Raw genomic sequence first — 27,950 nt, 5'->3', positions numbered from 1 at the left:
CTCCCCGTCCCCTCCTCCTCCGCCCTCCGCCATCTTGGCGCCTCCTCAGAGCGGCGCCGGAGCGCTCGGCCGGCGGTGGAGCGAACCACCGCAGGGGCGGGGAAAGGGGGGGGAGGGAGGCGGGGACGCAACCGCCGCGGGGAGAGCGAGGTGGGAGCGGAGGGGGCCGCGCCGGCCCCAGGGGTGACAGAGGCGGCCGGAACCGCTGCGGGGAGAGGGGCGTGCGCCGGGCCGGGCGGTGCCATGCGGAGGCGCTGGTAGGGGAGCGCCGGGAGAGGAGGGGGCTCTGCGGGGCCGCACGGAGGCCGCCATGGCCTCGAACTGCGCGGGGGGCTCTGCGGCGGGGGGCGGCGGCGCGGCGCTGGGCTCGGCCCTCAGCGCCAGCAAAACCAAGACCAAGAAGAAACATTTCGTGTGCCAGAAGGTGAAGCTGTTCCGGGCCTCGGAGCCGCTGCTCAGCGTCCTCATGTGGGGGGCCAACCATACGGTGAGCAGCGCGCGGACCCCCCCACCCCCCCCGCCCTCCCGACGCGGCAGAACGGCCTTCATCCCAGCGCCCTGCCTGCCGTGGGGCCTCGGAGGGGAATCGTCCTCACGGTCCCCTTCGAGCAGAGCCTCCTCGGCCCCCTCCCCCGCTGCCCCTTTCCTCCTACCCCCGTCCCACCGCAGCCTTTCCCCCGGGCGCTGCCCCCCAGCATCCCTCTCCTCGGTTTCCCCAATGCCATTTGGGATAATGGCCCTTCCCGTAGGATGCTGTGGTCCAGGCGTGCTTAGCTGAGGACACCCCCCCAGGACACCCCCTCAGCCCTATCAACAGCCCCTGGTCTGCTGCCCCAGGGCCGTATCTCAGTGAGGGGGCTGGGGATCCCGCAGCTCCATCCCATATCATTGGGCCCGATTTGCCCGGCCTTGAGCTGCTTTGACTCCCATCTTTCTGCTGGCGGTGCCATATCTGTGTGTTCCTGAGCCAGCCTCAGTTTCCCCTCAAAGCCCCGGGACGGAGCAGGGAGCTGCTGTGTGGGAATGGTTCGGCACTGCAGCCCACCCCCATTGGACCTTCCTAAAATCATCCTTCTCTCTTCCTCTGGAAACCTCTCTTTTCTCCCTGGCGTGGGCTGGAAGGGAGGCCTGCCTTTCCACTTGGATGTGGGTAACGATGATGTTCAGGTGGTTAAAACTAAGAAACCTCATCCCTTCCTCAGTTAAGACACCTTCAGGCTCAAAGGCACTCACTTCTGCGTTGGCTTGGTGGGCGTTTCCTGGATCCCTTTCCTTCTCTGGGTTTAGCTTTTGCAGGAATAAACAACACTTTGGGGAAAAAATAAGATGATATTCCCAGCTCTCCTGACGATGGAATGAATCTTCCCAGTGTAGTTCAGCACTGTTGTCTCTCCGAGCCAAAGGATGCTCCCAACTCTTGCTGCTCCTCGCCCAAGAAGCAGGGCAATGAGTTGAACCAGGCTTTGATCAGCGATGCCCTTAGGAGCCCTGAAGAAGCAGTGAAGCTGGTGGGGCTTTTCTCTTTCATTTGTGGCCTCTTAGGGCTGCTGGCTGCCAGCTCGCCTTCGCCTGTGGCTGGCTGGGCAGCCTGGAGTCTTTTTTAGGCTCTGGATCAGGGCCTGCAACTTTGGGAGCGCTTGGCTGTGAAATATTTCTGCAAGCTGATAGTTCTCCTGGCTGGCTGTGTCCACATGGACGGTATCGGGTGCACGTTGTGAAGGAGCTGCTGCCAGAAACCAGGACCGTATCCCCCAGGAGCTGGAAAAGGGTGGAGAACATCTCAGCTGTGACCTCCCCCCCCACCCCGGTGCAGGCAGCAGGGATTCCCCAGCTCCCATTCCTGCAGCTCGGTTTGCAGTGGTGAGCAGGGCAGGCTGTGAGCCAAACTATTTGTGTTTGCTCAACACACGAGCAGCTGCTCATCCCGCTCTGCTCCCGAGAGATGCCGCCGGCGCCCTGCTCGTGTGCAAGGTGGGATTGCTTTATGTTCTTCAAGCAGACGGCTCCGGGTGGCTGATGGGTGTTTGCTGGAGCGCCTTGGAACCTCGTCAGAAATCTGTTGGGGTTGTTTCACGTTTGGTTTCTGGTGCACAGCTTTCCAAGGAGAAGCGGACGCCGAGGCCGTGGGGGGCGCGCCGCTATCAGCCCGATCCCATCAGAAGAGCTGGTGCTGGAGATGAACTTTTTCGTGGATAAAGGGAAACAAACAACCATTTTATGCAATCCACCATCTCTGCTGACCGAAGAAATTCCCCCGGGTCCATTAACTGAGTCTGGCAGCAGCGCAGCCCTGCCTTGTGTTTAAACAAGCTTGCTAGCAGCTGGTGCGAGTGCAGGCAGCGATGGTCTGGAGAGGATCAGAGCAGTGATGTTAGTGCAGAGCACAGGAACTGCTTTTGGAACAGCCATTCTGAGCGCTTCCATGTGAATTGTGAGTTGGCTCTGTGCTGTCCCAGTGCTCCTGAGCCAATGCTTGAGCTCAGAGCATCACATGGGTGCGGCTGTGGCTGCTGAACGGGGCCAGACGTGGGTGGTATCGCTTCAGCAGCCACATCTGGAGCCAGAGAGCCGTGCTGGGGGGAGAGGAGCTGGGAGAACGCGTGCAGATGGGAGCGAGCGGAGCCACCAGGGCTCACCTTTGGGTTTGTGGTGCTTTCTGTGAGCTCCTGACCTGCGACGTGAAACCCAGCGAGCGTGGAGACGGCTCCTGGGGAAGCTTTGCTGTGCCTGCTGTTGTCATGGTGCTGGGAGAGGCGGTGCAGCTCCGTGGTGTGATGCTCCGCGTGGAGCTCCAGTGGCAGAGGGAAGGTCGGGTGGTGCTGGGAGGGGAGCAGCCATCTCGGAAGCACGGGGATGAAGGCAGTGCTGTTGTGTGATGCACAGGAAACCATAGGAACGGTTGTAACGCACGGACTGTGTGATGTGCTGGGATGGAGGGGGCACTGTGCGATGAGTCTGCGGTGTGACGGCGCTCCTCCGGGGCTGTTGGTCCCACTGTGCTCTGTGCATGCAATAGGGATGGCCTTAAAGAAACCCCATCCTGCTGAGAGGGGCAGATCTCTGCTGGCAATGGGGGTCTGCCCGGGGGGCTCCGGTTGCTGCTGCAGCTCCTGCTGCTCTCCCAGGACCTGCAGGAGTGGTGCCAGGCAGCACAGCGCGGAGCTCGTTAGCATTCAAGGGAAGGAGCAGCATTGGGATTTGCAGCACGCTTCTCCCTTCTCCGCACCGTTGTTTTTGGTGTTGCCATGTTAACTCTAGCCAGAGCAGCATCTGCCACGTATCAAATGCTGAAGTGCTATAAATCAGTGCTGGCGCGGGGGAAGCTGTGTTGTGTGTGTGTTTGGCCTTTCCTGCACTCGCTGTCTGCCCTGGCTCTAATTGACCTCAGGAGAGCACAGCATATGGCAGTAGTGGTGATGAGCACGATGGAGCCTGCTGGCTCTGAGCTTCCACACCCCTGGACCTTCTGTTAAAGCCCCTCTCCAGGCTCCTTGTGGTGATGGGGCTGTGCTGTCCCCCCCCTATACCCACACCGTGCTGCCCAGCAGGCTCCAACACGCTTGGAAGAGGTGTTTGCTCTCATTCAGGGCTGCTTTTCTCTCTCAATGCATGCTGGTGTCCCTGGAGCACCCATAGAATTGGCTGCAAGATTCACCCTTCCCCAGCATTGCATGGAGATTCTCTTAGCTCCCATACTGCTTCATCGTGCTCCAGTTTGTGGGAAATAGTGTTTTTTCCCCCTAACTGCTGCCCAGCTGTCCTGTGCTGCAAAGCTTTGCTGCAGGTGTGGCTTTGCTCTGCGTTAAAGGGGTTTCTGCCCCGGGGTGTTGTGAACTTCCACCATTCAGAACACTTTGGTTGGCATCAAGAGGAGCAAAGCGATTTAGTGGTGAAGGATCCTGGAGAGCAGATTGTCACACCCCGTCGTTGGGATGTCGTTAGTAAACAAATTGCATTTTCCCATCCGTTTACTGATGGTAATTGCTACTTTGAGACTACGGTCAGGTTCTGAGACAAAGTCACGTTCCAATGGCTGTCCCTGAGTATTGAAAAGGAATTGGCTTTGGTGGCACGGGGGCATCATAGATGGATAAACACAGCATCGTGCTGACCGGAGCTGAAGATGCCAATAGATCTCTCTTAAATGTGTTGTGGTTTGAAGCCCTCTGAGCTCTGCTGGGAGCCTCTGTGTGTGTGTGAGTGTGTGTGTGAGTGTGCTACGTGAGGCTGTCGAGCTTCTGCTTGCACTGCCTTGCACCAACGTGCAGTGCACTGCTGCAGGATGCAGGTGGTGGTGGCACAGTGCTCTCCTTAGCGGTGCTTTCAGCTCAGGGCTGTCTGTGCTGGGGGAATGGAAGGCTTCTCTGTGCTCCTCACAGCAGCCTGCACTGAGCTGATGCTGGTGGGGCTGCTGCTGTCTCATCCATATAAAGAACCACACCTGAGCTCTCTGCCCATCCTGAGGGCAGCACCGGCTCCAGAGGGGACTTACAGAGCTCCAGGTGTGGGCACTGTGCTCCAGCTGAGCAGTGTCTGTGGGACACAGGCAGGCCGGACCGTGGCAGTGCTGGGCACCTCTCTGCAGGGCACCTTGCTGCGACCTTGCCTCCTGGAGCATAAATACACACAGACACACTCTGCTATTTATAATCTCCCCCTGCACGCCTCTCCCTGGGGAGAAGGTGAGAGAGCCAACGTGTGCCCGCCGTTGGTTGCGCTGCTCTCAGCAGCTGCTCAGACTCCACCGGGAGAGGAACCCTATGGAGCACTGCTGTTCTCTGCTCTCATTTGGGAAAGCAGCTCTTGGCATCCGCAGCACCAATCCCTTCCTTCCCCCCCATCTCCTCCAGCACAGGAATCCCGAAGCATCCAGAAGGCTCCGCTGTGTGCAGCTGGAAGGGGGAGAGGCTTCTGCAGGGGGGATTTCTCTGGCTGCTGTATGTTGGGAAGCATGAGAGCATCTTTTAAAGGAGACGAGAGGCAGCCTGGTGCTATTTCTGCCAGTCAGGAAGCTCACGACAGGTACAACATTTGCTTTGAGGTTTCTTCTGCTTTGGCAGAAACGAGGACGTGAGGAGACGTCGTGACATCTCACTTTGCTCCCGTCTCTGTCTGGATTTCTGGCAGGGAGGAGAAAAAACCTCCAAGCTGCTGTTCCCTCTCCGTCTCAGCACCCTTCCTCCACGCTGGAAGGAGCTGATAACAGCTTGTTTGTGCCTTCCCAGTGCTGAGAAAGAGGGCTGAGAGTGTGCAGAGCTGTGCTGCCGGGCTTCCCCTGCTGTCAGACAGCAGTAATGGGTGGCTTGGTGCAGAATGAGCTGTTTTCTCTTTCCCCCTTCACCTGGCAGGAGGAGCTCAGTGTGAGGCTGGGGGCTGCCCCCATGCCTCCCATTGCAGCTCCGTGCAGCACCCAGCCTGCTGCAGAGCCAGGTGCCAGCCTTCCTGCTCCACTGACTGCAAGCAATGGGAGGCCTGTGGCGTCATGTTTAATTTCTTTGTGATGCCTGTGGCATTGTTCACTGGTGTGGCATTCTCTGTGCGCTCCAAAGCACTTCGTGGCAGTGCTTAATGCTCCTTCGTGCTGCTGCTGGGCAGGGCTGTGCTCTCAGCAGAACAGGGGCTGCTTTCCTTTCCGCTTTATCTGTTGTGTGGGATGGCTGTCTCTGAAAATAGTCATCTTTTCTCTTTGCAGCGTGTGTGTGTGTGTGTGTGTATGTGTGTCTTTCTGCCCAGTCTGACGTGTGTGAAATCTGCTCTGTTTTCCCATTGGTAACGATGGGGACAGGATGTGAAAGAACAGCCACCTGTGGAAGGCTCAGCTTGTGTAGCAGACAGCTCACCGTGCATCTGCAGAGCCACGACCTGCACGGAGCAGTGTGCCACGCATCGTGGCTCCCTCGTGCCTTCTTGCACCTCCCTGCTGGAGATGTGGCAGCACCTTTGAGTGCATAAGTGTGCAAGAGGAGGATCCCTGAAGCAGAGCCCGTTTCTTTGGGCTGAGGAATCCCCATCCCCTGGAGGCAGGAAAATGCCCTGTGCTTCCCAGGCGTGCTGGGAGTGCTCTGAGCTGCCTGGGTTTGGGTGCTGGGGCACAATGTGAGCCTTGCTCCCGGCCATGCCGAGCTGCTGGCGTGGTTGGCTGCATCCCTGCATCCCCAGGCTGGATGTGGCTCTGGGCAGCCCGGTCTGCTGATTGGCGACCCTGCACATAGCAGGGGGGGGTTGGAACCCAGGTGGTCATTGTGGTCCTTTTCAATGGTCCATTCTACGACTCTGTGATCCCTCCAGTGTTAGCTGCTTGGTGTGATAGCTGTGGGAACGTTGCTGTGACAGAATCACTTCCTAAATGCAGCATGCAGGTCGGATGGCGCTGATCCTTCAGGTATCCCTATCATTGAGTGGTGCTGAGGCTGCCCTCAGGAAAGGAATTCATGCTGCTGTGTGCATCCTGGCTGTGCTGTGTGGGTCGGGGCAGCCCAGGCACACGTTCCTTACTGCAGATGCTTCCACTGCTGCAGCGTGAGCTGATCTGTACAGCAGCAGCTGAACCAACATTCCTTCTTCCTGCTTCCCTGTGTTCCTGTGGCCGCCACGCGTGACTGAGGAGCAAAAACAGTCTCGTGGAGTGACTCAGCCCTTTGGGGAAGGTGGGATAAGAGCAGCGGGAGACAGCAAACAGAGGAGCAGTGTCCGCAGGGGAGCTGTGCTGTGCTCCCCGGGTCTGTGCTGGCTGATGCTGTGCAGCTGAGATGGGCAGAGCTGAGAAGTTGGCTGATGCGGCGTGGTTTGTTTAAAGCAAGCCTACAGATGAAGCAGCAGCAGCTTTGGTGTCCGTTCCGTGCTGCGCCATGGGTGATGAGATGGGAGAGCTGGGGGGTACTGCAGTGTGCTGGGCTCAATGAGCTGCCTCTGGGGCTTAAAGCCACAGCGTTCACCAGGTTCCTTCAGCACAGCACGGTGTTGTGAGAGCCTGCTGGGCAATACTGCTTCCAACACAGACTCTGAGGCACTCAGCATCTCCGTAAACCCATTGGTGGTAAATGCAGGGCAGTGGAGTTTGGGCTTTGCGTCTCAATTTCCTTCTTCTTGCAGATCAACGAACTCAGCAACGTCCCCGTCCCCGTCATGTTGATGCCTGATGATTTTAAAGCCTACAGTAAGATCAAGGTGGACAATCATCTGTTCAACAAGTGAGTGTGTGCCTCCCAGCCTACCTGTAGCCGTGCTTCTGTGGGTTGGAGGCGTGCAAAGAAGCAAGCAGTGCTTAACGAGGGCGAATGCTTGGAGAGCTGTGCTGGGGGATCCTGCATGGTTAGCAGGGAGGTGTGGGAAGGACTGCTTGATTTCATAAGCTGATCATTGACGGGAATATTTCTCCTGCTTTGCTTTAGGGAAAACTTGCCGAGTCGCTTTAAATTTAAGGAGTATTGTCCTCTGGTGTTCCGAAACCTCCGGGAAAGGTTTGGGATCGATGACCAGGACTACCAGGTACCTTTTTTTTTCCCCTCTCCCTGCTGTCCTGACCCGTTTCCCTGTGATGCAATAACCGACCTGGGGGAGAAACTGCAACACCGGTGGTTTTTTGTGGTCTTTAAGGGCTTATGATCACGGTGTGAATGGGTTGTGAGGGCTCCCAGCAGTGGGGTGGATCTCTCCGGGCCGAGCAGTGGGCAGTTGCAGGGTGAAAAGGTGAGAGCTCAGTCTGGGCATGGAATAGGAGGCAGCAGATGGCTGCAGGCAGGCAGGGACTGGGGGATAACAGTGATGTGGTTCTGCATAGCATGAGGAGCAGACGTGCAGCACCTGCATCCCTTCCTCCACCCCTTCTTCCCAGACCAAGGGGATGAAGGATTGCTTCTCCCACCCTGAGCAGAGCGGTGTGGCTGTTGGAAGTGCTTAGAGCAGAAAGCAGAGAGCATTCACTGAGCTGAATTCAGGTGGGTAAAACGTGATGGTTGGAGCGGGAGGCGAGCCAGGATGCTAAACATAACACCCAGAGCTGGAGGAGGTGGGAATGACAGGAAGGGAATTAAGTAAACCTAAGGGCTGCGAGTTTGGTAATGTCCATATGTGGTCGCAATTTCTGCCTCCCATCTCCACTCCAAGAAATGCTCTGTGGTTTTGAGGTGAGGGGTGATTAAACCGTGCAGCACAGACTCGTTTGCAAATGTCAGCGAGCAGTGAGGTTTCTTTTGTTTGCTTTTATTTTCCTGATGGTTTCTAAAGCCGTTGGCAGGAGCAGAGTTGTTCCCCTGCTTCATTAAAGTTTTAAAGGCTTTAAATGCTTCCTTCTGAAAGGAAAGCTCTGTGCTTGCTTGCAGCATCGAGTGGTAAATCCCTCTTTGCAGCCTGTGTGTGTCTGCAGCAGAGCAGGCTCCCTCTGCTGTCTGCTCCTTAGAGGGCCCAAAGGTGGGAGGACCAGAGCCACACACAGCTTTAAAACACATCACAGAGTGCACTGCCCGGCCCTGAAATGCACGTCCACCTCGAGCTTAAGACTGCTGTTAGATGTCGGTGCCGTTGTGTTTCAGAGCTCAGCTCTCCCCATCTGCTTGCAAGCAGGAAATGCTTAGAGCCTGTATTGGTGGGTGACAGAATGGCTTCTGAATGGGTTGGGAGTTGGGATTTTCCAGCAGTGCTGTGATTACGATGAGAAGCTGCAGGGTTTTGTTGCTCAGGGTGGAGATAGGGATATAAAGGTGGGTGCTGCCAAGCTGTCCATGGCCACAGTCCTTCTCATCTGATCGGGCTCGGGGTGGGTTTTGCTTTCAGGATGACCCGTAAAGAATTCCTGAGCATTGAAAATGTGGCCAGGTTAAGTGGAGGATTGTTTTCATCCCTTTTTACTTAACTCTTGGTGTTATCCTCGGGACCTTCTGACAGAGCTGGGCCGTGGAGGTGCTCCTGAGCACCCACCTGCCTTCTGTGACCGCTCTGCTTCCTTCCCCAGGGAGGTGGCAGCTCCTGCCTCTCCTCCCCACGATTTTCTTCTGTTTCCCTCAGAACTCGGTGACACGAAGTGCCCCCGTGAACAGCGACAGCCAGGGCAGATGTGGGGCCCGGTTCCTCACCACCTACGACAGGAGGTTTGTCATTAAGGCCGTGTCGAGTGAGGATGTAGCAGAGATGCACAACATCTTAAAGAAGTACCACCAGGTACGGTGAGTCTGCAGCCCTGCAGGGGAAGTGGCACATGCTCTGGGAGCACCTTGTGATGTGCTGGGGAACTGTGGCACAGCTTGCAGATGGCTTTTGCAGAAGAAAGCAGCACTCAGGAACACCTGAGAGCCAATGAGGGCACATCTGCCTGCTCCTTCACACTGCTGAGTCCTTCGCCGCTCACCCTGTCCCTTACAGCAATGAATTATGGATTGCTGTTATCTGAGACCTGTGAACATGATGCTAATTCAATGCTTTGAATTAGGCTTTGTGAAGGGAACGGGGAGGACAGAGCTGCTTGCAGCAAGGAGGAGGCAGGTGACACAGCTGGAAGTGCTCTGCTGTTGTCCGTCCATCTTCCAGTCCATCTGCACTTTACTTCCATGTAACCAAAGAGCTGATGTTAGATGCTGCCAGCAGCAGGCTTGCACTGCTGTGACCGGGTGGGGGGAGTGCACACTTTGCCTGTTACAGCAGGCTGGGCCTGCACACAATGAGATGCTCTATCTCAGCTGAGGGCTGTAAACATCTCACAGTGCCCCAGCTTGCTCCTCTTGAGATGCTAAGAGCTATTTGCAAGCCTCCTTTCCTTTCTCATCGGTGTCAGATGGCTGGAACTGGAAGCTTCCCTATCAGCTTCTTGCTGAGCTTGTGTTCCACCAGCAATGGGTGTTGTGTGACAATGCCTTTCTCTGCCTTTCCCTTCCTGCTTCCCTGCAGTTCATAGTGGAGTGCCATGGGAACACCCTTCTGCCCCAGTTCCTCGGCATGTACCGGCTCACCGTGGATGGAGTGGAAACCTACATGGTGGTTACCAGAAACGTGTTCAGCCACAGGCTGACAGTGCACCGAAAATACGACCTGAAGGTGAGGGTGGGAGCAGAGTGCCCAACAGGGTGAGGGGTGGTCTCTGTAACCCTGCGTGAGAGGGTCCTGGGCTTTGCTTTGTGTTGCAGGGGGTCGGGTTCTGGGGGCTCTGTGTGGGACTTAAGGTTCAAATGTCATTCCGTTCCCCTACCCCAAGTGGTCTGCACTGCACCAGGGAGGACTGTAACTGTCTCAGGCATGAATTAAATGGTTTCAATCAGTTCCTTGGGAATGCAACAACGTTCTCTTCCTTCTTTTGCTAGGGCTCAACAGTGTCCAGGGAAGCAAGCGACAAGGAGAAGGTACGGACTGTCCCTTCCTCCTGCACCTGGGGAGCGGGTGGGATCCAGCTGACCTCCCTCTTCCAAAGGGGTTCAGAGCAGGGGAAACAAAGCAGGCCCTGCATGGTACACTGCTCCTGTCCCACCCACATTTGTGCACTACACTCCTCAATGTGTCAAACTGAGGCAGGTCAGCGGTTTGCTTTTGCAACAGCTGCTTCTATAAACCAAACCAACTCCCCTTGGATTCTTGGCACGTCTCAGCGTGTTTGTAAATCCGGGTTCTGTTGCCATGAGGGGAACTTACAACTGGGAGTCCTGCCCTGCAAAACCTCAGCTCCGACGTTGCCATGAAAAGCCCTGTTGAATTCACACCTTTTTGCACGTGAGCTTTGCAGGTTTGAGGCTACAGGGGAAAGTCTACTGCAGCTCCCTCTAAATTGAATCCCTGGCACGAGCAAAGGAAGTTGCATTTGCACCAAAAGCTCTGGCATTGAGGCACAGCTTCGTGGTGCCCAAACGTCCCTGGCTCGCTGCCTGTTCGGTCTCCAGCTTTTCCTGCGTGTGCAGTTTGTCTCAGTCCATTCATATGAGGTCTGTATAAAGCCACCACGCTCACATATCACTCTAAGAACAAAATAATGGAACCCCCAGTTGCACAGGAGGGCTGTGCATTCCCCCACATCCCCCATAAGGGCTCCTGTAGACAAATTCCTCCAAACTGCAGCTTTCATTCTTTTTCCTCGAATCTTTTGGGAAAGAAGAGTTTTGTTTTCAATCTTCCCCCCCAACCCCAGGCAGGAACCAACATTTCTATTCTGGGAGCTGGTTGGGCTGGAGCCCAGCTGCCAAGCATACACTTCTTCCCAGCAGTCCTTCAAGTCGAGCTGTTCTCAGGGTATGAAGGGAAGCACGGAGGTGCACAGACCCATTGACAAACGTTGTGCTCTGCTTGCTGCCATTTCCTGATTAGTGGATGGGATGAGGCCTTATGAACAGATGGGAGGTTCCACTGCTGCCCCACGCTGAGCAGTGGTTGCATTGCTAAGGATCAGTGTGCTCTCTGGCCTCGAGGGATCCAGGTTTGGGAATCTGACACGGGATTTTTGTTCCAGGCCAAGGACCTGCCAACGTTCAAGGACAACGACTTCTTGAATGAGGGGCAGAAGCTGCATGTTGGGGAAGAGAGCAAAAAGAACTTCCTGGAGAAGCTGAAGCGGGACGTGGAGGTAAAGTATCCTGGGGATGGCTCTTAGTCTGGCTGTGCCTCACGTAACTGAACCCTCACCACCTGGCACAGAGGTCAGCAGTGGGCAGAAGGCACACAGGATTATACCCACGGCTGAGGGCACAGCTTGGAGCTCCCACATAGGTTCTGTGGGGGTTAATATGGGTTTAAATGCTGCGCTCCCTTAGGGGGGATGCCAGGAGAGTAGGGCGGGATTTGTGATCTCACACTCATCGCTTTCTCCCAGTTCTTAGCTCAGCTGAAGATCATGGACTACAGCCTGCTGGTTGGGATCCACGATGTTGACCGAGCAGAGCAGGAAGAGATGGAAGTGGAGGATCGGGCAGAGGATGAGGAGTGTGAGAATGATGGCCTTGGAGGCAACCCCATCTCCTCGTATGGAACTCCCCCCGACAGCCCTGGCAATCTCCTCAATTACCCTCGTTTCTTTGGGCCCGGAGAGTTTGATCCTTCAGTTGATGTCTATGCCATGAAAAGCCACGACAGTGAGTATTGTGGGATGTTGGAGGCATCCTGTGGTCTGTGTGAGCCAAAGGGAATGGAGAACGGTCCATAGAGAGAGAGAAACCATCCCGAGTGTCTCTCCTGTGCTGTCCCTGTCTGCAGGTGGTGTGAGTTTGAATGTTGGAGGTGATGCTTGAGGAGCAGCACAGTGTTCAGAGTGTGTGTGTGGGTCTCTGGCGTGCGGTTTCCAGTCATCCCTCTCTGCCCCTTGCAGAGCTCCCCCTGCCTTGCTTTCTCTGCTGTTTGCATTGGAGCAGATCTGCTGTTTCTCGAGGAAGGGATGCAACTGGGCTTTGCTGACAGCTCAGGGTGTGCTAGCAACTCTCTTGCCTTGCTAGGTGCCCCCAAGAAGGAAGTGTACTTCATGGCCATTATAGACATTCTTACGCCATACGATGCAAAGAAGAAAGCTGCACACGCTGCCAAAACAGTGAAACATGGGGTAAGCAGCCTGATCCCTGCAGGGAGGATGGGCTCTGAGGCTTCTGCTTTGCCTGCATGCCTGTGTGTGTGCGTGGTGCTTCCTGACGTGCGTTTGGTGCCAGTCTGGACGTTGCCCAAAGATCTCACGTCCAAGAGCAGCACTTCCCTCACCAACCCGAGTTCCCTGCATGGCAGCAGCAGCAGCCTGGTGGGGCAGGAATGCTCTGGGTGCAGGCAGGCACGGTGCCCAGCCCCCTTCCTGCAGCCAGACCTGTTCACAGGGCTCCAGAAAACCCCAATTCAATGGGACAGGGAGTTTTCGCTCTCTTTCCACGTCTCTGACCCATAAGGTCACAGCTCCAAAGCTCTGACTCAGTCTGCAGGAGAATGCAGCTGGAGCTAAAACCATTTTCCCTGGGGATCTTTCCAGCCCTCTCCAGCTGTTGGCTTTTCTGCTGTGGGTCTCTCCCAGCAGAGCCAGGCAGTGCTCCACGCTGTCCTCCCTCCTCCCGCTGTGCACCGCTGTGAGCTCTGCATGCAGTGAGGCTGTTGTGACTCTCATCTCTCCTCTCTGCCTTGCAGGCTGGGGCAGAGATCTCCACCGTGAACCCGGAGCAGTACTCCAAACGCTTCAATGAATTTATGTCCAATATCCTGACATAGTCATCTCCAGCCTTCAGAGGAGCACGAAGAGAAGAGGGGCTACTTGCCAGCAGAGAACGCAGCCTGTGACACTAAAACAGACTCTGTAGCAGCATGTGGGGTGTGTGTGTGTGTGTGTGTGTGAGAGAGAGAGAGAGCAAGAATGAGTGTGTGGCACTGCGTGACTTCAGAGAAGACACATTTTCGATGCACCCTCCAACAGCCCACGTCAGCCAGGTGGGAGAAGGGGGGGGTGTTTTGTTACAGAAGTGCCCAGACATCAATTCGAGGGCTTTTTAAAACAAGAAAAGTGCATTGTTTCCAGCACTGCTCTTCCTGACGGTGTTTCCTCCTCTCTGACCAAGGGACTCCCAGGGATGTGACACGAGGCGCTGCTCGGGAGGGTCGCTCAGCTCACCTTCATTGGAGTAAAGCAGTGCCTGATGCCACAAACTACTCTTCTTTTTTCTTAATTAATCACCATCAAATTGTCTTTGCAAGAAAGGCCTGCAAGCCCTTTTGCTTCCCTCGTGCTAAGGATTGGAAGGAATATCGCCCACCGTCTGGAGGATGGAAAATACTACAGTGATAAGGAGGAGTCGCTGAACTGTGGGTGAATTCAGACTGGGACACTTTATACCTTTTGGTTAATTTAAGTAACAAAAAATATGGGGTTTTTTTTGTTGTTGTTGTTGTTTTGTTTTGTTTTGTTTTTTGTATCTGCACTCGATTCACAAGAAAGATGAGGGAAATGAACATCTACCAAAGATGATCACTAAGAGAGGTGTTTGCTCCCGGAGCCGAAGGAAGCAATGTGAGAAGCAGCAGAGACGTTGAACAACATCAGATGCTGATGTGCTCGGACCCAGCGTGCTGTCCATTGGCCAGCTGTGAAGGCGTTGTGCAAGGACAAAGCAGCAAAGCTCTGTGTCCCCGTAGGTGTGGGAGACCACCTTGACTACCTGCAACCCTTCCCTGTGCACAGCAGCTGGGAGTTGCTGTGTCTCTTTGGTTCGTAGCTTCACGTCTGCAGTTCAGTGTTAATCCAGCTAACGTTGCGTCTTCCTCATCGGCTCGCTCTGCAGCAGGCATGCTTGGATTCACATCCTGATGGAGGGTTGTGCATTCACGGGTTTGTTTTTGCCATGGTGGCGTCACCGTGCCCGGAGCTGTGGCTGTGTGTGCTCCTCTCTGAGCACTATGGAAGGATGGGAATGCTGACCCTCCCCCCTTCCCTTCCCCACTGGAGCTCATTGATGTGACTGAACGGCATCCCGTTTCTCCCAGCCGGGCTGTGAGGCTTCTGTGGGCTCCATTCTCAGCACTGCACGACGCTGATGGACCTTTGGGTTCCTTCCTTCGTTTCCTTTCTCGGCAGGATTCAGCGTCCTGAACAAAACCCGCCGTCGCAGTGCGTTGCTTATCTGCCTTGAACTGTTTTCACATATGCCTTTGTTTTGGGATGAAGCTCTTTGGGATGTCTGCCCCGTGCTGTAATGCGCTGCAGTGCTGCTCAGGGCTCGCTCCTTTCGGGGGATCTCTGGTGCTCGATGCATCCCAGATGTTCCCATGGGCTGTGCTATGGGATGTAGGATAGGGGCAGTTCTTGTGATGCAGTGTGAGTGCCACCAATCTCAGCTTGGGAGGGGGCAGAAGGGCCTCGAGCTTCAGCCCATGGAGGCACACTGTAAATAGGGCACTCACGGGGTCAGAAATGACCGTTGGGGGTCACAGAGGGATACGGACCTTTGTGGTCATTTGAGTTGGGGCAGCCTTTAGAAGGAGTGCAGCTGAGAGAACGCTTTAGAAAGGGAGGACGGGAGGGCACGGCCGTGCTGTGGGCATTACGTTGGTCGCTGTGCTCTTTTAAAGAGAGAAAATAAGCACTTAAACGTTTACCACCCGTTAGGAATTAAACACCCATTGCCAGTTGGAAGAACCTGCATCGGATCTGCAGCTTTGGCCCGGTGAGCTTTGCTGCTGTCCTGGGCACTGAGCTCCCTCCTTCGAAACCCATGGTCTTTAAAGCACGTATTTATAAAAGACTGATCTAAAGGAAGAGGAAAAGGGGGTTTGGGGGCGGTGGGGAGGGGAAGGGGGGGGGGTCCATGAGCTGCAGGCACTGAGCTGTGTTACTCCGCTCCAGCACAGCTCATGCTGGGACTGAATTGGAGGGCTGCAGCTCAGCCCTTCCCCAGCCCTGCCCCTGTAAGCAAATGCCATTTTCTCACTCGATGCTGTGTTGCCCAGCTGTGTAACTTCGTTCAACGTGAGCGTTTCGTATATTGTTTACATTCGGGGAGGTGGCATTGTGTCCAAGATGCTCATTTTCGTGTCGAGACAGTATTTTTCTTACCAGAACAAGAGGTGAAGCTGCAAATACGTTGTTTTTAAAAGGGACTTTTTGGGTTTTCGGTTGTTCTTTTGTTCTGAAACCTTATTTTAGGTCGTCGTTATGATTTTTTAACTCGAGTATTTAAGAAAGCCTGGCCCGTTCCATTCTGGTTTTACAGCTGCTCGTGCTCGTTTGTTGTCTGTTGCTGGTGTGAGTTTAGTTGTGCTGTGCTGGATGTAGGTAGCTGTGTCTGTAGATGTGCCCCACAGAGTGCAGGGGGGGGTTGGGGGCGCTCCCTGTGCCCCTGCCTGTCCCAGGGTGGGCTCTGATGTGTCGAAATGTGAGCACTGAAATCTGCTTTGAGTTGCTTCGAAGGGGGGTCGTGGGGCAAAGGGGAGAGGGGAGAAGGAAGGCAGAGCGCAGCAGTGCGTGTCTGAGCGCTGCGCTGCCCTGCTGGTGCAAGATAAAACGCTCAAGGATAGGATGGGGTCACCCCAAAGTGGGAGCTGTGTGTCCGGGGAGGGGGGGGGGGGGGCAGGGAGCACCACCCTGGGGGTCAGCACCAGGGGTCAGCCTGCTGGTGGCAACACGTGAGCAGTGACAGTGGGAGCTCAGTTCTCGCTGCAGGGAGCGGTGCACTCCTTCCCTCTCCATCTCGGAGGGACCCCGTGTTCAATATGAAGGCCGTGATTGTGAAGGTCCTCACGTGGAACTCAGGGTGGTTCGGTGGCTTCTGCTTCCCTGCATCCCTGTGCTCTGTCCCCCCCCACCTTCCCCGGTGAATCCTGGCTTCCAGCTGCTGTGCCCTGACCAGCAGGAGCACTGAAAGCACTCTGAGTTGTACTTTAGGAGCTGGGAGAGAAGACTCCGTGCGTCCCTGCAGGGCACTGCACAGCCCCGGCTGTGAGCTCCGACTGCGGTTTGGTGGCTGCAGGCTGTGTTTAATAGGGATTGTCTTCATCTCAGAGCAGCTGCCTCCGTCCTGTGACTGCTATGCAGTCTTTACAGAGGCCTCCCTTCGAGCTGCATTGCTCTGTGTCCCACCCCGAGGTGGCACAGCAGTCAGTGTGTGCTAAACCTCAGTTTGGGACACCGTGCAACCAATGTGCGATGGATCACTGTTACAACAGCATCCTCTCCCCTTCCCAGCACCGTTTCAGGTTCGCTGTCACCTTGCCCTACTCCTGCAGAGCCGCTCTCCACGACCTCTATCAGCCACTACTGATTCTCCTTGCTCTTTTCCTGTGGAACAGCAATGGCAAAGCACGGAGGACCAACTTCTGCTCGCTCATTGCTGACCGTGGTTTTGGTTTTATCACTCACAGCCCGCACTGCTCCCCGTCCAGCTGCACAATGCAAAGTGCAGGGGATCGAGTTGGGGCAAGGGAGCGTAGAACACAGGTCCTGAGAGGGGGGTGGGCAGGGCTAATCAGTGCGACTGCAAACAAATGTGAATAAATTAAGTTGAAAACTAAACGAAACAAAAATAATAATAATAATAATAATGCGTTCTAGGTTTTTTTCACTGCTGTTTTTTAAATAGGAATTTTAAGTCCTCTGTGCTTGTCTGTTTGCTAGGAGCAGTTTGAGACACTGTTACTGTTTTGAAATGCATGCATGTTACGAGATGAGTCTCCAAGCAGAGAAAAATAAAATGAAAACTTTGTGTACGTGTGTTCCTCCTTGCTGTCCTCTTCAGAGCCTTCTGACGCCCAGCTGCTACTGCATGGGGCGTGTGGTCACCTTCAGCCCTGGATTAACCACAGCTGGAGAAGAGCTCTGTGCTCCCAAGGACTGATTGTGATGCACACGAGAACCACTCAGAGCCAGCAGGAGGAGATGCTGCTGCTGCTCACATACAGGTGGAGCGAGGAAGATTAACATTGGTGGCTTAGAGAGAAAGATAAGTGTTGTGAAACCCAAGCTCCTTCTGCTAGCTTTAGAGAGAAGGACTCAATCCCACTGTTAGGACTCAAGAAAAGGAAAGTTCACTACAATAGAGAGTTTTATTTAAAAAAAAGAAACTTGCATGGAAACCGGGCTGAGAGAGACAGGAACAGCTGTGCTGGGTTAATCCATGCGTGCCTTCAGGGTCCGGGTGGTGATCTTGTCTTTTTCACTACAGAGGGAGACAGAGAAGACTATTAGCAAACCCGTGTTAAGTACTTCTCTGCAGATCATCATTTTCCTTGCAAGGTGCAGTGTGCACATACAGAATCGTGTAAGGTGGCTGTCAGACCTCAGCAAACCCCCTCCTCCTGTCACTGTACCCCAGGGGAGCTGAGCAGGCTCAGCCAGCAGCAATGCTTGGGGACAGCGCTGGGCAGCAGCACCACGAGCAAAATAAGCTGCATCTGATGAGAGTCTGACTGCAGCCAGAAAGCTAACCCTGCATCCTGCTGTGGCAAAGAGCATTCTCTTGCTCAGTGCTACTTCCATTGAAGGGAACGTGCTACTAAACACGGATGGGAATGCTGCAAGGGAATCCACATGCAGTGAGAGTTGAACTCTAGAGTTAACTGCTGCAGTTGCAGCAACAGCAAGCATACATGGGAAATAAAGCACTACTTAGTAATGCTTTCTGCTCTAAGAATGCTGTTGAAAAGGAGCAAGACTGGAGATAGCTGGGAAGCCAATCCCTCACCCGATTTTAACCCTCAGGTTGGGAAACTCTACCTCTGTTCGGAAGGGAAAGAAAGCAGCACTCACATTATGTGCACTACTACCCCCATGCCAGATATGGCATCTCTGTCCACTGCATTCAACATGGCCTGCGAGATGGTTTCAAAGAGGTGATCGGGTTCCTGAAGAAGAGAAGCTGTTTCAGTTGGTCTAAGAACTGGATGTTGAGTCACCAGATTTTGTCAACCCCCCCCCCAAAACATCATCAAGAGGCCAAGCGTTTTCCTACAGGCTGCGGTGAGCTACAGCCTTTATTCTCCCGAGTCATCCAAGGACAGAGGTGTCCATCCAACCTTCTCTCTGCTTCCCCAGCTAACAGCAGGAGGCAGAACCCCAGGATCCAGGCAGAACCTGGTTGCCTCACTCACCATATCGGGCTCCCAGAGGGACTCACACATGCCATACATCTGCTCCGAGCAGGTGCCGCTAACCACAAAGTCCTCAGTTATCATGGGGCAGCCAATCAGGTCCAGGGAGCAGATGAAAGGTTCGTGTGTTATGGGGTCCAGGCCAGCAATAACCGGCTCTGTGTAGTAAGGTCCAAACCTGGGAAGAAAAACAGAGTGCAAAACGGTCCAACCATCTGGAAGAGGTTCCAGGTCACACGTAAACATCCAGACAAGGAAAATATCCCACTGGCACTTTTGGTGGGGGACCTTTCAGACTGATCTAGAAGCATCTCACTACGATTTTAACATGGCAAAGTGAATACAGTTTTGCTGCTAGTGGAGTATTTTAACAAAATCCATCAGTATTTGGCAAGGAAAGTGAAGATAACACTGTCAATAAATGAAAGTTTCCTTTTCCTACATCAAAACAAGTCTTTACAAGGAGCTTTCCTCAGCCTCCCAGCTCTTTAGAATCACATAGGCTCCAACAGCTGTGCCCTTTGCCAACACACAAACAGCACTCAGTTGTTTGACAGTTACCGTCTCTCGTAGAGCAGATTGGAAACCATGCTCATAAAGGTCTGCGGTTTGATCTGCCTCCCTTCCTTCAGCTCATAGAGGTTCAGCCTGAACTTCAGCCTCTGGGCTCTGCAAGAAGAGAGGACCATCAGCATTAAGGCCCAAGCAGGTTCCTTTTGCTTTCATCCTCACCAGGCCTGAGTTGCTCACAGAGATACCAGCTGCTCCCAATGCGTGCCTGAGAGAAGCAGGTACCCCAGGTGCAATTCCCTTTTATATTTGAAGTTATTCATTCCTAGCAGCAATGAGGTCTTAAATCACATGCTGTTTTACTTTTAAAATGAAGAATCCACTCTTGTATGGCAAACATAAGCAGAAGTTTTGTAAACACAAGCAATAAAAGATCAGGGAAACATTCCAACACGTACATGTGAGGTCAGAAGTGAGCACAGCGTGAACCAAACCAGACTCTTTCAACTCGTCTCAGAACAGCCCAAAAAACCCCAGTGAAGGGAGGCCAGAGGAGCGCCGGTATCACCTGTTACACCCTCCTCACGTTATGCACATGGCACGGGCTGCCATCGGTGTTCCTGTAAATGCACCTCCACCAGGCTTGGCCTGGGGACACACAGATGGGTCAGCACCACTTACACCGTCTGCACGTCCGTGGCCAGGCCTGCCAGCCCGATGTACAGCCTTTCTCCCATGGGGAAAATCTTCTGGAAGTCCGTGGTGACCATCTGTGCCTGGATCCCGAAGCGACGGTCGGAGGCGATGGCCACGCAGTTCTTCCCCCTCATGGCCATCACGGCCCCGCCGTTATATGACATAATCGACTGCAAGAGAAGGCAGCACGTACAGCGTGTGGGGAGGGGCACAACCACACACATCCCACCGCCCCCAGCCCCACAAGGACCGCTCAGCCCTGCCGCCCCCCCAGCGCTCTGCCTTTGGGTTCCCACACTGAGGCCTTCCCCCACCGCGCCGCCCCCGCAGCTCCGGCTGAGAAACCGCTGCGGCCCCCTCAGCTCCCACCCGCGGCTTCTCGCTCAGCCGTGGCTCCGCAGACCCCGGTCCCAGCCCCGAGGTGCCCCGGCCCGGCGCTCACCATGGTGCCGGCTGTACAGACAACCTCCAAACCCCGCACTGCTGCTCCGCTTTCGGCCTCGGCCTCAACCCCGCCGCTCCGCTGTCCCGCCCTCCTCCTCCTCCCATTGGCCACCGCCGCGCTCTTCCGGTCAATCAACCGCACGCTATTGGTGGAGTGTACCGCTGGGGGGCGGAGCCAGGCTGGCTGCTACCATAGAGAGGGAGGAAAGGGGGGAGGAAAATGAAGAGTCATAGCGAGCGGGGCATGCCGGGACGGTGGAGGACCGCGGGGCGGACCGGGGGCGGGTGCTCCGCTGTGTGTGCATGCAGGGCGTTGCATGGCTGGGTGTGCATGCAGGGCGTTGCACGGCTTGGGAGCATTGCACAGTTGGGTGTGCATAGCAGGTATTGCACAGATGGACGTGTGCAGGGCATTGCGCGGCTGGGTGTGCACGCTGAGCATTGCACGGATGCACACGTACGGAGGGACATTGCACGGCTGGGTGTGTACGCCCATCATTGCACATCTAGGTATGCATTGCCCAGCTGGGTATGCATGCAGGACACGGCATAGCTGGGTGTCCATCCAGAAGCATTGCACAGCTGGGCGGTACCATAACCCACAAAGGGGGGGCGGGGGGTTGGTGGGCACGAGGGGTCCGACTTCCTCCAATCCCTGATGGTGCGGGAGCAGTGCGGGCTGATGGGTCCGGAACGGTGCAGCAGAGTCTCCCAGCGGCTCAGCCCTGGAGGGGACAGAATTCAATGTTTCAGTTCAGGGAGTGCCAAAGGGAGAGAGATCCGTGCGTTTGGAAACGCTCTCAAAACGCACAGCAGATCACCAGCCTGGTTTCAATGAACCCCCCCAGCCGCCCCCCCCCAGCAGCGCCTGTCCCAAAACTGAGCCCCACAGGCTCAGCCCGTCCCTCTGCCGTTGGATTTTTAAAGGCTTTTCCATTGTAAAAGGTTTATTGTGGGAATGAAGCCCGGCAGGAACGTGTCGTTCACTGAGGAGAGGAGCACCAAAGCCAGGCGGAAATGAGAGGCAGATTGTGGCTGAGCTCAGAGCCTCTGCAGCCCCCCCGCATGGCTCAGGGCAGCGATCCCCCTGGGTACCATTGCCAGCCAGACCTGAAGGGCAGAAGCGATCCCATGCCCATCTCATCCCTACCCTTTTTCCCGTCTCATCCCATTTCTCTCCCATCCCCAATCCCAACTGCAGCCTCGTTCCTACCCCCATCTCATCTCCAACCCACTCCATCCCATCCTACCTGTATCCCCATCCCATTTCTATCCCTTTTCCCATCTCATCCCATTCCCATCCCCACTCCAGTCCCAACCACAACCTCGTCCCTACCCCCATCCCATCCCATCCCATCCCGCCCCTCTGGGCTCACAGCCCGTGGTTCTGTGCTGGGAACAGCAGGGAGCTCCTGGCACTGCCTCACACCCCGCAGTAAAACACGAACTTCATTAGTTCTGCTATGAAAACAAGACCGGGACAGGCCGGGAGGATGAATAGATTTTGCAGCTTTGTGCCATCTATTTCACAGAGGCTTTGTAAGAGAGGAGGACTTCAGCAGGGCAGATTTTGGATCCCCTTCAGCTTTTGTTTTCCCAGCGAAGTGCAGACCCGGCGCAGAGCGCTGCGAGCCCGCGGGGACCGCGTCGGGTTGGATTCGGGTCGGGTCGGATTCGGGTCGGAGAGGAGGTAAAAAAAAAAAAACACACAAAAAAGCAAACGCACGGAGCGCAGGTAAAAAACGCGACCCGTCCCTGGGTGGGCTCGAACCACCAACCTTTCGGTTAACAGCCGAACGCGCTAACCGATTGCGCCACAGAGACCGCGCTGAGAGCATCGCTGCGGCCGCTGCCCTGAGTGGTGCGCTGACAGCGCGGGGGGGGCGTTGTGAAACCCCATCTTTTATTTCCTTTTCCTCTACATTTATTTCCCTTTTTCCCTTTCCCTGCCTTTTTTTCCCCCCCTCCTTTTCTTTTTTTCTTCCCTATTCCTTTCCTTTCTTCCCTTCTCTCCTTTCCCCTTTCCCCCCCCCTCCCTTTCTCTCCCCCTTTTCCCTTTATTTTCCCCCCTCCTGTTTGCTCCCCATCCTCCCTCCGCGCCACGAGCACCGCGCACGGCCCGTGGTACCCCGGGGGGGTGAGGAGGGCAGGTCCTGGTGAGTGGTGACACCGCGGGGGGGTCCCGGATCTCCGTTGGGCCATAACGGGGGGAGGAAAGGGGGGAAGGGGGGGGGCCGCAATCTCAGCCCCTCACTCCCCTCCTCCGCAACACCCCAAAGGAATGAGGTCACGTGAGTGGGGGGGGCGGGGCCTGGCGGCGGCTGGAGGAGGGAAAAAATTAAAAAAAAAAAAAAAAAGAGGAAAAAAAATAAAGGAAAAAAAAAAGAAAGGAGGAGGAAGGGAAGGAAGGGGGGAAAAAAAGAAAGAAACGGGAGAAAGAAAAGAAAGAAAAGAAAAGAGGGAAAAAAAAAAAAAAAAAAGAAAGAAAAGGGCTCCGGGCGCAGCGCCGAGCCGAGCCGCGCCGAGCCGGGCAGAGCCAGCAGGTACGGACCGGGCCCCCCCCGCGCCCCCCCCACACCCCCCCGCCCTTTTCTTTCCGCGCTCAAAGATGGCCGATGGCCGCGTCCCCCCGCCTTGTGCCGTGACCCCCCCCATGGGCGCGGGGTGTCGGGCGCTGACAGCTCCGCGGGGAAGGGAGGGGGGGGGGTCGGCCTCGGTACAAAGGGTGCGGGCAGCGGGGGGGTAACAGCCCCCATTGGGCCGGGGGGTGACACAGCGGGGGGGGGGGTTGGATGTGACCCGCTCCGTTCGACGCGCGTGTCCGCGTCCCGGTACAGCGTCACCCACTGCCGGGGGTTGGGGGGGGTCCCGTCGGTGGGGGGGGGGGGGGGGTCGGTTCGCCGCGTGTCCCGTCCCGGTGCGTCCGTACGGAGCGGTGACTTTGAGACGCCCTTCCCCCCCCCCCCCAGTACACCGCTCTGGGGGTTTGGGGAGGGGGCTCCGGGACAGAACCCCCCCCCGCCGCTGTGTGACACCCGGGGGGGGGTCGGGCTGCGTTCGCCCCCCGCAGGAAACCGCGCACCGGGCGCAGCGGAACCGGTTTGTGCCGGTGGTTCTGTGCCCCCCCCACCCAGGGAGACCCGCAGCCCTCACCGGCCCGGGGAGCTCCTGACTGGGGGGAGCGGGGGGCGGCCAGGAGCATCCCGTGCCCCAACGGGGAACGCAAAGGGGAAATACCCGCGGGACAGCGCGGGGAGGGGGCGGCGTCGGTGGGGGTGGGGAGGGGGGGGTCCGTGCCGTGTGCACACGCACAGCTCCATCACACACCCCTTGCACAGCCCACGCACGCCCTGCACGCACCCCATCCACGCCCCGCGCCCACCCCCACGCGCGCACCCCGCGCTGCTTTCCACGAGCGCGGCGCTTTGCTGCCCGTATCCGCGCCCTTCGCTCGGGCTGCTCGGAGTGGGGGTTGCCATGGAAACCATCAAACTGCGGTGATTTGGGGCCGTTGCTGCGCCGTCCCACTGCGAAGGAGGCACGGATGGAGCGGGCAGCGCTTGTGGTGCTGCGGGGCACTGCGCGTGCACGGCTGGCCCTGCACACCCATCCGTGCACACCCCTCTGTGCACACCTATCTGTGCGTACCCCTCCCTGAACACCCGTCTGTGCACACCCATCCACGCGCACCCCTCTGTGCAAACTCATCCATGCCCGCCTCTCCGTGCACACCCTTCTGTGCAAACTCATCCGTGCACACCCCTGTGAGCACACCCATCCATGCACACCCATACACACAGACTCATCCATGCACGCCCATCTGTGCACACCACTTTGTGCACACCCTGTGAGCACACCCATCCATGCACACCCATACACACAGACTCATCCATGCACGCCCATCTGTGCACACCACTTTGTGCACACCCTGCTGTGCACACCCATCCATGCACACCCGTGTGCACACCCATCCACACACATCCATTTGTGCGCACCCCTCTGTGCACACCTGTTCACACCCCACTGTGCACACCCATCCACGCACACCCATCCACACGTACCCCTCTGTGCACACCCATCCATGCCCACTCCCTGTTCACACCCACCCACATACACCCATCCACACGTACCCATCCATGCACACCCATCCATGTCCACCCGCTGTTCACACCCATCCACACCCACTCCCTGTTCACACCCATCCCCACACACCCATCCACACACACCCATCCACACGTACCCCTCTGTGCACACCCACCCATGCACACCCACCCATGCCCACTCCCTGTTCACACCCACCCACGCACTCCCATCCACACATACCCATCCATGCACACCCATCCGTGCACACCCATCCGTGTCCACCCCCTGTTCACACCCATCCACACCCACTCCCTGTTCACACCCATCCCCACGTACCCATCCATGCACACCCATCCGTGCACACCCATCCGTGCACACCCATTGCACACAGGTGCCCGCAGCGCCCAGCCGTGGACTCCAGAGTTTCTATAGAAACCGAGAGAGGCAACGGAGGCTGAAGTGCCTCTTCCATCCAACAAAACCAAAGCACACTCGTGCACTTCGTGTGTGTGTGTGTGTGTGCACGTGTGCGTGTGCAGCCCGGGCAGCTGCAGGCAAAGGGGCTCTGGGGATGTGCTCGGGGATGCAGTCCTGTAGTGGGGGAGGGGGGGAGCACCGAGGGGGTTTGGGGGGGCGGTGTGGGGCAATGTGCGGGGGGTGCAGGCGCTGCCCACCGTGCGGCTCCGGGGCTGTTAGCGGGAGGCAGAACGGGTCCCGGTTTGGCACCGATTCGTCCCCCCCTTCCCTTCCTCCTCCCCCACCCGAAGGGCGGAGCTGCTGCAACATGCACAGGACCACCCGGATAAAGATCACCGAGCTGAACCCGCACCTGATGTGCGCGCTGTGCGGGGGGTATTTCATCGACGCCGCCACCATCGTGGAGTGCCTACACTCGTGTGAGTGGGCGCGGGTGGCCCACGCCGTGCGGCCGCCGTGGGGCGACGAAGGGATGGGGGATGGGGGGGGGGGGGGGGGAAAGGGTGCTGCCCCGCTCAGTGGGGCGCTGCGTCTCTCCCCGCAGTCTGCAAAACCTGCATCGTGCGTTACCTGGAGGCCAACAAGTACTGCCCCATGTGCGACGCCCAGGTGCACAAAACCAGACCCCTCCTCAGCATCAGGTGCGTGGGGTGATGGGACATCTGGCTGGGTGACCCCCACCGGGGGGGAGGTGGGGGGGGGAGGGTCGGATGTGGGGCTGGGATGTGGGAGAGGTGGGGGGAGATGAAGTGAGGGGAGGTGGGATGGGGTGGGATGGGATGGGGGGAGAAGTGCCGCCCCCACCGCCGTTTCTCGTTTCCCCTCAGGTCAGACAGAACGCTGCAGGACGTGGTGTACAAATTGGTCCCGGGGCTGTTCACAGGTGCGGTGCGGTGCGGTGCGGTGCGGTGCGGGTCGGCGCTGCGGGACCCCCGGCTGTGCCCCCCCTCCCCCCGCCCTCCTCTCCCTTCATCCCCATCTCTTACAGATGAGATGAAGCGTCGCCGCGAGTTCTACGCCGCGTACCCCGTGGCCGAGGGTGAGTGCCCACCCATGGGGTCCCCTTCCCCCCTCCCACGCGACCCACGGCTCAGACCCCCCCACTCTCCCCTTCCCCCCGTACCCATCAGTGCCCAACGGCTCCAACGAGGACCGCGGGGAGGTTCCGCAGCGCGACGGGACGCAGCCGACGGAGGACGGCATCGTCAGTCTGTCCATTGAGTTCTACGAGGGAGCCAGGTAGTGCTTCGCTGCTGGGCGGGGACGTGGGGTGGGGGTCGGGAAGGGGATGTGGGGCGGGGATGTGGGGCTGGGAGCATCCAGGGCCCATCGCAGGGCTCAGCCCCACGTCCCCAGCAGCAGCACTCGGTGTCAGAGATGCAGCACTGTGTGCGTGGGGCTCGGCGAGAGGCCCCGAGGTGTCCCCCCCCCCCAGGATGTCCTCCCCCCTCTTACCCACGGAGGGTTCCCACGGGGGCTGCGTTTTCCATCAGCTTTGTCCCTTCTTTGCTTTCCTGCCCCCCCAGAGAGGAGAAGAAAGGGACCATCGAGAACGGGGATCTGGAGAAGGAGAAGGTGAGCGCGGGGGGAGGGGCAGCGGGGACACACCGGGGTGGGGGGTGGGCTTCCCCCGCTGCAGGGGGGGCTCAGCATCACCTCTCCCCCAGAGGAACGCGGTGCGGTTCCTGCGCTGCCCCGCGGCCATGACCGTCATGCACCTGGCCAAGTTCCTGCGCAATAAGATGGACGTGCCCAGCAAGTACCAGGTGAGCACCCATGCTGCCCCCTCTCCCCTCCCCCGGCTTTGCCCATTTCCCCGCCCCGGGGCGCTGATGCTGTCCCCTGCGCCAGGTGGAGGTCCTCTATGGAGATGAGCCCCTGAGGGAGTACTACACACTGATGGACATCGCCTACATCTACCCCTGGAGGAGGGTGAGTGTGGGGATGTGGGGTGCGTGGGCTATGGGGTGCACAGCGCGTGGGGTGCATGGTGCACAGGGGGCACAGGGCATGAGGTGCATGGGATGCATAAGATGCAAGGTGCATGGGGTGCAGGGTGTGTGGGGCACAGTTTGGGGTGTGCAGGGGGTGCACAGTGCACAGTGGGCATGGGCCATGGGGTGCACAGGACATGGGGTGCATGGGATACAGGATGCATGGCATGTTGGGTGCACAGGTCACGGGCTGCATGAGATGCAGGGTGCATGGGTCACGGGATGCGTGGGATGTGGGGTGCACGGTGCACAGGGGGCACAGGGCATGAGGTGCATGGGATTGCACAAGATGCAGGGTGCACGGTGCACGGGGTGCATGGGACACTGGGTGTGCAGGGCGTGTAGGGCGCACGGAGCACAACAAGGTGTGTGCAGGGCGCATGGAGCAGTGGGTGTCCAAGGTGCACGGGGTGCAGGGTGCATGGTGCACAGGGTGCGTAGGGCACGCAGGGTGCAAGGTGCCACGCTCTGCCCCACCTTCCCCCCACAGAACGGCCCTCTGCCGCTCAAATACCGCGTCCAGCCGACCTGCAAGCGCCTGAAGCTGCCGCAGCCGCCCACCTCGGAGTGCACCAACACCAGCGGCGCCTCCGAGTGCGAATCGCTCAGCGACAAAGCGCACAGCCCCGCCACGCTGCCCCGCACTCCGCCCTCCCTACCCAGCCCCGGCACTCCGCCCCACGGCTCTCCCAGCCCCACAGCCGCCGCCGCGCCCCACGGCGCCTCGAACTGCCCCCCGTTGCCCCCCTCCCGCTGCCGCAAAGCCGCGGCTCACGGCCCCGCGGGGTCCGCGCTGACCTAACGGGGGGAGGGGGGGGCGGCCGCGTTGGTTTTGTATAGCTCTATATATTATATATATGTGCATCTATAAAGAGAGACGTGTACAGAGGGAGCTGCAGATTGAACACGCCTATTTTACGGGTGGGCTTAGAATGCAGGTGAGGCACAGAGGGGAGCTCGGGTACTTTCAAATGAATGGCATGGGTTGGAAGGGACCTCCAGGATCACGAAGCTCCAACCCCCCCCCCGCCTCCGCTGCAGGCAGGGCTGCCAACCTCCTCATTTCATACCAGCCCAGGCTGCCCAGGGCCCCATCCAACCTGGCCTCGAACGCCTCCAGGAATGGGGCATCCGCAGCATCTCTGGGCAGCTGTTCCAGCACCTCACCACGGTGCCGCAAATGGTTTTGGTTTCGCTGTGAGCGCCGCAGTTGCGTGAGCCCAAACACACCGCGGT

At 57.3% G+C, this 27,950-nt stretch overlaps 3 protein-coding genes and 1 non-coding gene across 9 annotated transcripts; 2 read left to right on the top strand and 2 right to left on the bottom strand.

Annotated features, from left to right (window-relative positions):
- Window positions 1-6: 6 nt before the first annotated feature.
- Window positions 7-17,130, top strand: PIP4K2B (phosphatidylinositol-5-phosphate 4-kinase type 2 beta). 3 transcript variants are annotated; one of them, XM_015299518.4, is made up of 10 exons: window positions 7-487; window positions 7,093-7,190; window positions 7,392-7,488; window positions 9,004-9,156; window positions 9,880-10,026; window positions 10,290-10,328; window positions 11,423-11,536; window positions 11,783-12,041; window positions 12,399-12,502; window positions 13,066-17,130. In XM_015299518.4, the coding sequence occupies exons 1-10, from the start codon at window positions 311-313 to the stop codon at window positions 13,144-13,146; spliced, it is 1,269 nt and encodes a 422-aa protein (XP_015155004.1). In that variant the 5' UTR covers window positions 7-310; the 3' UTR covers window positions 13,147-17,130. The 3 variants fall into 3 exon arrangements, with proteins under 3 accessions (XP_015155004.1, XP_046760420.1, XP_040509274.1); XM_046904464.1 differs by having other exon boundaries at window positions 461-2,431; XM_040653340.1 differs by lacking the exon at window positions 7-487 and adding an exon at window positions 2,476-2,642.
- Window positions 17,131-17,447: 317 nt separating this feature from the next.
- On the bottom strand, window positions 17,448-20,238 carry PSMB3 (proteasome subunit beta 3). Its single transcript, XM_015299521.4, has 6 exons — window positions 20,159-20,238; window positions 19,702-19,886; window positions 19,072-19,179; window positions 18,511-18,688; window positions 18,170-18,264; window positions 17,448-17,579 (listed from the first exon to the last, which is right to left on the bottom strand). Exons 1-6 carry the CDS (start codon window positions 20,159-20,161, stop codon window positions 17,531-17,533), a joined length of 618 nt encoding a protein of 205 aa, XP_015155007.1. The 5' UTR covers window positions 20,162-20,238; the 3' UTR covers window positions 17,448-17,530.
- Window positions 20,239-20,457: 219 nt separating this feature from the next.
- On the top strand, window positions 20,458-27,606 carry PCGF2 (polycomb group ring finger 2). 4 transcript variants are annotated; one of them, XM_040653175.2, is made up of 11 exons: window positions 20,458-20,544; window positions 21,693-21,850; window positions 25,011-25,139; window positions 25,265-25,361; window positions 25,548-25,603; window positions 25,709-25,759; window positions 25,851-25,959; window positions 26,247-26,295; window positions 26,388-26,486; window positions 26,572-26,652; window positions 27,205-27,606. In XM_040653175.2, exons 1-11 carry the CDS (start codon window positions 20,492-20,494, stop codon window positions 27,514-27,516), a joined length of 1,194 nt encoding a protein of 397 aa, XP_040509109.1. In that variant the 5' UTR covers window positions 20,458-20,491; the 3' UTR covers window positions 27,517-27,606. The 4 variants fall into 4 exon arrangements, with proteins under 4 accessions (XP_040509109.1, XP_040509108.2, XP_015154996.2 ...); XM_040653174.2 differs by having other exon boundaries at window positions 20,458-20,670; XM_015299510.4 differs by lacking the exons at window positions 20,458-20,544; window positions 21,693-21,850 and adding an exon at window positions 21,977-22,316.
- Window positions 21,911-21,984, bottom strand: TRNAN-GUU. The gene has a single exon. It is a non-coding gene; the product is annotated as a tRNA-Asn (tRNA).
- Window positions 27,607-27,950: the final 344 nt, after the last annotated feature.

The sequence above is a fragment of the Gallus gallus genome, chromosome 27, assembly GCF_016699485.2.
Source record: "Gallus gallus isolate bGalGal1 chromosome 27, bGalGal1.mat.broiler.GRCg7b, whole genome shotgun sequence".
NCBI classification, from domain to species: Eukaryota; Metazoa; Chordata; class Aves; order Galliformes; family Phasianidae; genus Gallus; species Gallus gallus.
This window is presented reverse-complemented; position numbering and strand designations above follow the sequence as displayed.

Bases quoted from the DNA above. Each gene is read 5' to 3' on its own strand.
- PSMB3 (XM_015299521.4), bottom strand. The intron at 18,265-18,510 runs GTGAGTGAGGCA...TCTCTTCTTCAG, and splicing joins CCCTCTGGGAGCCCGATATG to GAACCCGATCACCTCTTTGA. The intron at 17,580-18,169 runs GTGAGTGCTGCT...CTCCCTCTGTAG, and splicing joins GGGGTAGTAGTGCACATAAT to TGAAAAAGACAAGATCACCA.
- PCGF2 (XM_040653174.2), top strand. From the start codon at position 20,492: ATGCAGGGCGTTGCACGGCTTGGGAGCATTGCACAGTTGGGTGTGCAT. The intron at 25,604-25,708 runs GTGCGGTGCGGT...CATCTCTTACAG, and splicing joins GGTCCCGGGGCTGTTCACAG to ATGAGATGAAGCGTCGCCGC. The intron at 26,487-26,571 runs GTGAGCACCCAT...CCCCTGCGCCAG, and splicing joins ACGTGCCCAGCAAGTACCAG to GTGGAGGTCCTCTATGGAGA.
- PIP4K2B (XM_015299518.4), top strand. From the start codon at position 311: ATGGCCTCGAACTGCGCGGGGGGCTCTGCGGCGGGGGGCGGCGGCGCG. The intron at 11,537-11,782 runs GTAAAGTATCCT...GCTTTCTCCCAG, and splicing joins AGCTGAAGCGGGACGTGGAG to TTCTTAGCTCAGCTGAAGAT. The intron at 12,503-13,065 runs GTAAGCAGCCTG...TCTGCCTTGCAG, and splicing joins CCAAAACAGTGAAACATGGG to GCTGGGGCAGAGATCTCCAC.